Below are 10,557 nucleotides of genomic sequence, written 5' to 3'. Positions count from 1 at the left end.
TGAGTCTCGCCCTGTAACCTTGGTTGGAGTGCAATGGTACAATCTCGGCTTACTGCAACCTCTGCCTCCTGGGTTCAGGCGATTCTCCTGCCTCAGCCTCCCGAGTAGCTGGGATTATAGGCATGTACCACCAAGCCCAGCTAATTTTTTGTATCTTTAGTAGAGATGGGGTTTCACTATGTTGGCCAGGTGCTGGTCTCTAACTCCTGACCTTGTGATCCGCCTGCCTCGGCCTCCCGAAGTGCTGGGATTACAAGTGTGAGCCACTTCGTCTGGCCTGTGTGTGTGTGTGTGTGTGTGTGTGTGTGTGTGTGTGTGTGTGTGTTTTAAATAACAGCTTTATTGGTACATAATTCACGTGCAATAATTTTCACCCTTTAAAAATATACAATTCAGTGGTTCTTAGTATATTCACAAGTTGTGCAACCATCACCACTATCTAATTTTATATTTTTTTCCTGAAAAGGAATCCTGTACCCATTTTTCAGTAACACTCTCTCTCTCCCTCCCCCCAGCTCCTGGCAATGACTAATCTACTTTATCTCTCTGTGAATTTGCCTGTTTTGGACATTTTATATAAATGGAATCATGTAATACGTAATCTTTTGTATCTGGCTTCTTTCAACTTGGCATGTTAAGATTCATCCATGTTTAGCATTCATTTCATTCCTTTTTATGGCCAAATAATATTCCTGTGTATGGGTGTGCCACATTTTGTTTAGCCATTCATCAGTATGAGTTGTTTCTACTTTTTGGCTATTATGAGTAATACTACTATAAATATTTGTTTGCAAATTTTATGTAAATATACATTTTAAATTCTTTTAGACATATAACTAGGGTGGTATATTAGGCCATTTTCACATCGCTATAAATAACTACCCGCAACTGGGTAATTTATAAAGAAAAGAGGTTTAGTTGATTCACAGTTCCACAGGCTGTACAGGAGGCATGGTTAGGGAGGCCTCAGGAAACTTACAATCATAGTGCAAGGGTGAAGGGGAAGCAAACACATCTTCACATGGCGGCAGGAGACAGCGAGGGAAGGGAAGTGCTACACACTTTTAAACAACCAGATCTCATGAGAATTCATTATCACAAGAACAGCAAGAGGGAAATCCACCCCCATGACCCAGTCACCTCCCACCACGTCCCTCCTCTACCACTGGGGATTATAGTTCAACCTGAGATTTGCCAAACTGTATCAGATGGTTTTAGCAAACGTGTAGGAATATATTTTCTTAAATTGTACAAAGCAATATGTAGAAAGAGGAAGTCTTATTCTGAGAATTGTTAGTACACCTAATTTAAATTTTTGAAAGGTCAAGAAAATGTGACTAGAACATTTGTATAGTTTCAGTCAAATAATCTTCACAGTTGATTAATTATTTTAAAAAATGCCATGATTCTTCTGGTTCCCCTGTGTAATGATTAGAAGAAAAAAGTTCTCACTTTGCGTTTGATAGTTTTATCAAGCATTTATGTTTAAAACATGGTAAATTGAAAAGTTATTAAATAATGGGGGGTATGTTATAATTGAGGAGATATTTGTTAAAACTTTTTTTTGAGACAGGGTCTCACTGTGTTGCCCAGGCTGGAGTTACTCATATGTCACTGTAATCTTTAACTCCTGGACTCAAGGGATCCTTCTACCTCACACTCCCAAGTAGCTCCCTGTGTTGCTCAGGCTGGTCTCAAATTCCTGGCCTCAAGCAGTCCTCCCACCTCAGCCTCCCAAAATGTTGGTATTACAGGTGTGAGCCACTGCACCTGCCATTATTATTATTTTTTTAAATAGTGATGTGGTTTCATCAAATTTCTGAGGCTCATCCATTAATTCCTAGCCTCAAGCGATCCTTTTGCCTCAGCCTCCTGAAGTCTTGGGATTACAAGTGTGAGCCACTGGGCCCATCCCGTTAAAACTTTTACTGCCTTTTCTTTTTTATTTTGAAGGATTTTAGAGTAGTGGTTTAAATCTTAAGCTTTGGAGTCACTTTGGAGTCACACAGGCCAGGGTTAAATCCTGACTCTGGCATTTATTAGTACAGTGGACTTGGAACAAATTATTAATTAATGTATTTATTTTTGAGGCAAAGTCTCACTCTGTTGCCCAGACTGGAGTGCAGTGGCATGATCTCGGCTCACTGCCACCTCTGCCTCCCGGGTTCAAGTGATTCTCCCGCCTCAGCCTCCTGAGTAGCTGGCACTACAGGCACGCACCACCACACCTGGCTAATTTTTGTGTGTTTACTAGGGACCAGGGTTTCACCGTGTTAGCCAGGATGGTCTCGATCTCCTGACTTCCTGATCCACCCACGTCGGCCTCCCAAAGTGCTGGGATTACAGGTGTGAGGCACTGTGCCTGGCCCTGCCTAATTTTTGTATTTTCAGTAGAGATGGGGTTTCACTGTGTTGGCCAGGCTGGTCTCGAACTCCTGACCTCAGGTGATCCATCTGCCTCAGCCTCCCAAAGTGCTTGAATTACAGGTGTGAGCCATCTCACCCGACTGGGACAAATTATTTAACCTCTCTGACTGTCTTTTTCCTAACCTGTAAAGTGAAGAGTAGTAACTTTATCACAAAGATAGTTTGACAATTGAGAATGTATAAAGTCCATACCATTGTGCCTAATAATAAGCACCAATAAATGATAATGGAAATGTTTTTTTCCCTAGTGCATTAGGGAAACTCCCTAGGGAGTTTCATTTAGTTTTTATGGAAGTCTTGGTAGTTTTCATGAGGCCCTCAGAATAGTATCCTTCAAACTTTTCTGACCATGAACCCACAAGGTGACTCAATTCTTACATATATTCTCACATACGTATCTATAGATGTCAAAATCGCAGGAGAAAACATCCTATGTTACTCTTTTCTCACCTGCTACAAAGAACTATCTGAGTGGGTAATTTATAAAGGAAAGGTTAAATTGACTCACAGTTCTGCATGGCTGGGAGGCCTCAGGAAACTTACAGTCATGGGAGAAGGCACCTCTTCACAGGGCGACAGAAGAGAGAATGAGTGTCAGCAGGGGAAATGCCAGACACTTACAAAACCATCAGATCTCATGAGACTCAAATGTTAACATGAGAACAAAATGGGGGAAATCCTATGATCCAATTACCTCCACCTGGTCCTGCCCTTGACCCAAGGGGATTACAATTCAAGATGAGCTTTTGGGTGGGGCACAGCCAAACCATATCACACCCTTTCCATGGGCAGTGTACTGTCTTATTTTTTAGAGCAGTTTTAGATATACAGAAAGATGCAGCAGGAAGTAGTGTCCCATATACCACCACTGTCACCTGCTCCCTTCTCCCAGTTCCCTATTATTAACATCATACATTAGTGTGGTTCTTTCTTATAATCGATGGACCAAGATTGATTGATTGATGGATTGATTCGTTCGTTCGTTCGTTCATTCATTCATTCATTCATTCATTCATTCCCAGTACCATCTTTGACTTTAATTGATACATTTTTGTTGACTAAAATTCATAGTTTACATAGGAGTTTACACTTTCTGTTTTATAGTTTTATAGGTTTGGATAAATGTATAATGACATGTATCTTTTTGTTTGTTTTTGAGGAGGAGTTTCCCTCTAGTAGTCACCCAGGCTGGAGTGCAAGGGTGCTTTTCTTTTCCAGAATCTTTGTATACAGTATACATAGCATACTCTACATACTGTACCTAGCATACAGTAGATAGCCTTTTTATGCTGGTTTCTTTCACTTAGCAATGTGCATTTAATACAGTTCCCTCATGTCTTTGTGGCTTAATAGCTAATTTCTTCCTTTTTTAACTCTCTTTTGGATTTGTGCATTATTTCTTTTATATTGCTGAATAAAATTCCAGCAGTATTATGTACCATAGTTTGTGTATGCATTCATCTACTGAAGGACATCTTGGTTGCTTCCAAGTTTTGGCGATTGTGAACAAAGCTGCCATAATTCATGTGCAGGTTTTTGTTGGACATGTTTTCAACTCCTTTGGGTGAAGACCAAGCAGTAGGATTGCCGGATCTCATGGTAAAAGTATGCTTAGGTTTTTAAGAAGCCACCAAACGGTCTTCCAATGTGGCTGTATCATTTTGTGTTCCCAACAGCAGCTTCCTTTTGCTCCATAACCTCATCAGCATTAGGTGTTGTCAGTGCTTTGGATTTGGGCCATTCTAATAGGTGTGCAGTAGTATTTCATTGTTGTTTTATTAATAATTTGCAATTCCCTAATGACCTATGATATTGAACATTTTTTCATATGTGTATTTTGCCTTTTGTATGTCATCTTTGGTGAGGTGTCTGTTAAGATCATTGGCCCGTTTTTAAAATCAGGTTGTTTTGGCCAGATGCTATAGCTCACACCTATAATCTCAGCACTTTGGGAGGCCGAGGTGGGTGGACCATTCGAAGTTAGGAGTTTGAGATGAGCCTAGACATTATGGTGAAACCCTGTCTGTACTAGTGATACAAAAATTAGCTGGGCCTGTTGGGTGGGCAACCATGCTACTCGGGAGGCTGAGGCACGAGAATCACTTGAACCCGGGAGGCAGAGGTTGCAGTGAGCTGAGGTTGTGCCACTGCACTCCACATTGGGCAACAGAGTGAAACTGTCTCAAAAACACAAACAAAAACATTAATATATTTTATTATTACTGAGTTTCAAGAGTTCTTTGTGTATTTAGGATACAAGTCCTTTATGTATGTATTTATTTAGAGACGGGGTGTCACTTTGATGCCAGGCTGGAGTGCACTGGCACAATCATAGCTCACTGCAGTCTCACCCTCCTGGGCTCAAGCAGTCCTCCTACCTCAGCCTCCTAGGTAGCTGGAACTATGGGCTTGCACTGACACTCCTGGCTAATTTTTGTTTGTTTGTTTGTTTGTGGAGATGGATTTCACTGTGTTGTCCAGGCTGTTGTCCAACTCTTGGGTTCAAGTGATCTGTCAACCTTGGCCTTCCAAAGTGCTGGGATTACAGGCACAAGCCACCTCGCCCAGCCAAGTCCTTTATCAAATATGTGCTTTGCAGATATTTTATCCAAGTCTGTGGCTTGTCTTTTCATTATGTTAATACTGTTACATATTGTTCTGTTGTCATTCATTAAAAAACAGAACTGGTCCTGAGGCACTAATTGATTTTACAGCCCACTAACAGGTCACAGTCTGTGGTGTGAAATTCAGTGTGTGTTCTGCTTCCATAATATTCACGTGATCAGCATTAGTAAAGCAACCATTACTTCAAGCAGTAATTTTGTCTTTTTTTGAGGAGTCTTGCTCTTTTTCCCAGGCTGGAATGCAGTGGCATAATCTCACCTCACTGCAACCTCTGCCTCCCGAGTTCAAGTTATTCTCCTTCCTCAGCCTCCTGAGTAGCTGGAATTACAGGCATGCATTGCCACACCTGGCTAATTTTTTTATTTTTTATTTTTAGTAGCGATGGGGCTTCACCATGTTGGTGAGGCTGGTCTCAAATTCCTGACTTCCAGTGATCCACCTGCCTTGGCCTCCCAAAGTGCTGGGATTATGGGCACAAGCCACTGCACCCAGCCTCAAGCAATAATTTTCTTTTCTTTTCTTTTGAAATGGAGTCTTGCTCTGTCACCTAGGCTGGAGTGTGCAGTTTCAAGATCTTGGCTCACTGCAATCTCCGCCTCCTGGGTTCAAGCGATTTTCCTGCCTCCGCCTCCTGAGTAGCTGGGACCGCAGGTGTGCATTACCACGGCCTGCTAATTTTTGTATTTTTAGTAGAGACGGGGTTTTACCATGTCATCCAGGCTGGTGTTGAACTCCTCACCTCGTGATCCACCTGCCTTGGCCTCCCAAAGTGCTGGGATTATAGTCAGAGCTACCGCCTAGCCTCAAGCAGCAGTTTTCAACATTGATGAACAGTGGTGTCAGAATTGATACTGTTCTTTTTTTTTTGAAATGGAGTCTGTCTCCAGGCTAGAGTGCAGTGGTGTGATCTCGGTTCACTGCAACCTCTGCCTCCCGGGTTCAGGTGATTCTTCTGCCTCGGCCTCCCAAGTAGCTGGGACTACAGGTGCATGCCACCATGCCCAGCTAATTTTTGTGTGCTTAATAGAGACAGGGTTTCACCGTGTTGACCAGGATGGTCTCTATCTCTTGATCTCATGATTCACCCACCTCGACCTCCCAGAGTACTAGGATTACGGGCATGAGCCACCGTGCCCAGCCAATACTGTTCTTTATTCTAGAGTATTTTTAAATTTTTATTTATTATTATTATCATTATCATTATTATTGAGATGGAGTCTTGCTCTGTCACCCAGGCTGGAGTGCAGTGGCACGATCTTGACTCACCGCAACCTCTTGCCTTTTGGGTTCAAGTGATTCTCCTGCCTCAGCCTTCCAAGTAGCTGGGATTACAGACATGTGCCACCATGCCTGGCTAATTTTTGTATTTTTGGTAGAGAAAGGGTTTCACCATGTTGGCCAGGCTGGTCTCAAACTCCTGACCCTGTGATCCACCTGCCTCAGCCTCCCAATTACAGGCAAGAGCCACCATGCCTGGCTTTTTAAAAATTATAGAGCTTCACTTTGTTGCCCAGGCTGAAGTCCAGTGGTGTGATCATAGCTCACTGTAGCCTTGATCTCCTGGGCTCAAGTGATCCTCCCTGCCTCAGCCCCCCAATTACAGGCAAGAGCCACCATGCCTGGCCTTTTAAAAATTATAGAGCTTCACTTTGTTGCCCAGGCTGAAGTCCAGTGGTGTGATCATAGCTCACTCTAGCCTTGATCTCCTGGGCTCAAGTGATCCTCCCTGCCTCAGCCCCCCAAGTAGCTGGGACTAGTGGCATATACTAACATGCCTGGTTAATTTTTTGTGCTTTTTGTAGAGATAGAGTTTTGACATGTTGCCCAGGCAGATCTCAAACTCCTGAGTTCAAGCAGCCTGCCCACCTCAACCTCCCAAAGTGCTGGAATATAGACATGAGCCACCACACCCAGCCTATTTTAGAGTATTCTTTAACTTTTAGTCGATAGAATAAATTTGGTCTGCTGTATCACCTCTACATCCTGTAGTCATGACACGTCTTGGCATTTTGAAAAGCTTTATAAATGTTTCATTTCTACAAGGTTTAAGACAGGATCCCTCAAAATGCATTATGGTTTTAAATACTGAAGGGACTGTACTAAGTAAATAATGTAAATAGAACCCAGGAATACTGTATAATATAATTTAAAATGTGAAATTATTAAAGCAAGTAAAACAGTGATTAGAACTAAACAGAATTGATGTGGTTATTGAGAATCTATTGTAGTGGCTATTTAACTTTGAGTAGATGCTACTCAGATATTTAAATATATCTAGGCCAGGCATGGTGGCTCATGCCTGTAATCCCAGCACTTTGGGATGCTGAGGCCGGAGGGTAATTGAGCCCAGGAGTTAGAGACCAGCCTGGGCAACATAGCAAGACCTCATCTCTACTAAAAATAAAAAAATTGCAGTGGTGCTTTTTTTGTGTCCCAGCTACTTGAGAGGCTGAGGCAGGGGAGGATCACTTGAATCTAGGAGTTCGAGGCTGTAATGAGCTAGGATTGGCGCTGCTGCACCCCAGGCTGGGCAGCAGAGCAAGATCCTGTCTCTAAAAAAACAAAAAAAAATTTAAATGTGTATATATCTATGTTCACCTTTTTAAGAGGGTTAAATATGTACTTCTACAGATTTCTCATTTAGAAAAAATTTTTCATTGCTCTAAAGTTAATTTTATGTTTTTTCCAAAATAATACAAGTTCTGATTATGGAAATTGAACTTAATATATTCTTACTAAACTATACCTTTATTTTCCTTGGAGTTAATTCTTTATCCCCAAAATTTGCATCAGGGGAAGGGGTGGTGTTGAACTCACCCCGTTACCCTGCAGTGCCACCTTGTGGAAAGAAGAAAGGCTTTACCTCAAGCTTGTCCAGCCCATGGCCTGGGGGCCACAGGAGTCCCAGGATGGCTTTGAATGCAGCCCAACACAAATTAGTAAACTTTCTTAAAACATTATGAGATTTTTTTTACTGGCTCATCAGCTGCCATTAGTGTATTTTATGTGTGACCCAAGACAATTCTTCCAGTGTGGCCCAGGGAAGCCCAAAGATTAGACACCCTTGCTTTAGAGCAAGGGATATCCATCTTATTTCTAGATTTGAGTGAAATCTGCCAAATACCACATACTTATGTTCAAGGCTCCTGACTTGCACACTAACATTTTTTTTTTTTTTTTTGAGATGGAGTCTCATTCTGATGCCCAGGCTAGCATGCAGTGGCATGATCTGGGGTCACTGCAACCTCTGCCTCCTGGGTTCAAGGGATTCTGCTATCTCAGCCTCCAGGTAGCTGGGATTACAGGCATGGGCCACCATGCCCAGCTAACCTTTTTTGTATTTTTAGTAGAGATGAGGTTTAACCATGTTGGCCAGGCTGGTCTCGAACTCCTGACCTTAAACAATCCGCCCATCTTGGTCTCCCAAAGTGCTGGGATTACAGGCGTAAGCCACTGTACTCGGCCTCACACTAACATTTTTTTAAGAATATTTTTCTTCTCTTTGATGTGGACTAATTTGGTGATGAAAGGGTATAATATTGGCTGTTTTTCTACAGAGACCTTGAAGATGAGAAAAGAGGCAAACACCTACCTGTCATGATTTAAGAAACCTACTATAAAAACCCATTTTGTGTATAATTGGGGGAGTTAAAGTTGAGTGCCTCTTATAGTGCCAGGTACTGCTTCAGGCACTACTGATAGAGCAGTTAATTAACTGAAACTCTGCTCTCAAGAAGCTTATGTGTTCTAGTGACAGACAGAAGATAGACAAATATAGAACATAGATCAGGTGTTGGTTGAGTGCTGAGCAGAAGAAAATGAAGCGCGGGGTAGGAGGACAGTGATGGAGTAGTGCTGTTTTAGATAGATGGGTTAGGAAAAGCTTCCTTGCTAAGGTGCCATTCGAGCAGAGGCCTAAAAGAAGAGTGTAATACAGGTCAGTATCTGAGTGGAGTGGTCTAGGCAGAGAATAGGAAGTGCAGAGCCCCTGAGGCAGGAGTTGGCTTGCCCTGTTCTGGGAGGGAGAAGGGATGAAGAGTCTGGTAAGCATGAGATCAGAGTGGTATGCATGTGTGTGTTGCAGGTCTTGCAGGGCCTCTTAGACAGTAGTTAGGACTTTGAAATTTATTCTCAGAGAGGAAGCCACGGGGAGGTTTTGAATGAAGTGATATATCTGAAGGGAGAGAGTGGAAACAGACCAATGAGGTTGCTTTTGCAGATGTCCTTTCCGAGAGGTGGTGGTGGCTCGGGCTTGGGTAGTAGCCAGAGACTAGTTGTCAGATTCTGGTTACGGTGTTGACAGTGTCGCTAATGGGTTGTTGTGGAGTATGAGAGAGAAGGGTGTTGAGCCAACCCTTTGTTTTATGCTCCTTTCTCTGTGTAGATGGCAGCGACTCCCAGGTGTGTGTTTTTCAATCTTTGAGAGGCTGATTCAGCAAAGTGGGATGAAGCATTTAAGGTGATGGCTTAGACTTAGTTTTCCTTATAACTCCAATGTTTCTGAGATTTTAAATTGGTGAACTGAGTTGCAGTCAGGGCCAGAAGTGACCTTACATCAATTCTCATATTGGGGTGCATGGCCCACTGGAAAGCTAAAGGGGTCTTCCTGGTGTTCATCTACCCCCATGCCAAACTAATCCTTTCTATGGCTTTTATGAGCTATTTACTCATAATCTACCAAGTGAGTAACTGCAGATAACTAAAATTTGATAAAGCTTTTATTACCTTATTTCTCTTCAGTTATTTTTTGTTATCCCTGAACTCCTTTTCCACTAGAAAGTAGAAGTAGATGGTATAGGTGAGCGGGGGGATCTCATACTTAACTGAATGGGTTGGGCCAGAAAAGTCTGAGAGCCATTTTCCTGCAAATAGGTGATTCATATTATCTACTGAGTTCCTGCCCAGAAACCAAGTCCCCGGGATAGACCAGGGAGCAGCTTCCCAGCCAGTTGCAGCAGTCAGTGGTGTAGCTAAGGATAGAACTTGAGTTTCTTATTCCAGGGTTTTTTGTACCATATAAGTCAAGTTTCTTATTTCCTTCTCTAGAAGTTTTATATATCCTACTTTAAAAAAACAGCTTCATTGTGGTATAATTTATGTGCCATAAAGCTTACCTATTTTAAGTGAGCATTCAATGATCTTTAGTAAATTTGCATAGTTGTACAACCATTATTACCACGTTCTAATTTCAGAACATTTCTGTCATCCCAAAACAAAGTTTGTGCCTATTTGCAGTCATTCCTCATTTGCATCCGCTGTCCTAAGCAACCACACATCTTTCTTTCTCTATGGATTTGACTTCCATGGGTATTCCACATAAATGAAATCATATAACATGTAGTCTTTGTGTCTGGCCTCTTTCACTTAGTATTTTGAAAGTTCGTCCATGTGGTAGCATGTGTCAATATTTTGTTACTTTTATTGCTGAATAATATTCCATTGTATGCTATTCTATATTTATCCATTAGTTAATGGACATTTTAGTTTTTTCTTTTTTTTTTTTTT

General features: G+C 42.0%; 1 protein-coding gene across 5 annotated transcripts in view; it reads left to right on the top strand.

The window, feature by feature from the left end:
- The window catches only part of PPP1R13B (protein phosphatase 1 regulatory subunit 13B), a 112,568-nt gene that overhangs the window by 29,351 nt on the left and 72,660 nt on the right, over positions 1–10,557 (top strand). For 2 of the 5 annotated variants that reach the window (XM_037730253.1, XM_037730250.1), the window contains exon 1: positions 8,867–9,095. The exons of the other annotated variants lie outside the window; for them this stretch is intronic. In XM_037730253.1, the coding sequence (XP_037586181.1) occupies positions 9,084–9,095 (12 nt within the window). In that variant the 5' untranslated portion in view covers positions 8,867–9,083. Of the gene's footprint in view, positions 1–8,866; positions 9,096–10,557 lie in introns of those variants that run through there. 5 annotated transcript variants of the gene reach the window in all.

This window comes from Cebus imitator, unplaced genomic scaffold, assembly GCF_001604975.1.
Source record: "Cebus imitator isolate Cc_AM_T3 unplaced genomic scaffold, Cebus_imitator-1.0 Scaffold338, whole genome shotgun sequence".
In the NCBI taxonomy this organism is placed as follows: domain Eukaryota; kingdom Metazoa; phylum Chordata; class Mammalia; order Primates; family Cebidae; genus Cebus; species Cebus imitator.
The sequence above is the reverse complement of the archived record's forward strand: the minus strand, read 5'-3'. Positions and strand labels throughout refer to the sequence as shown.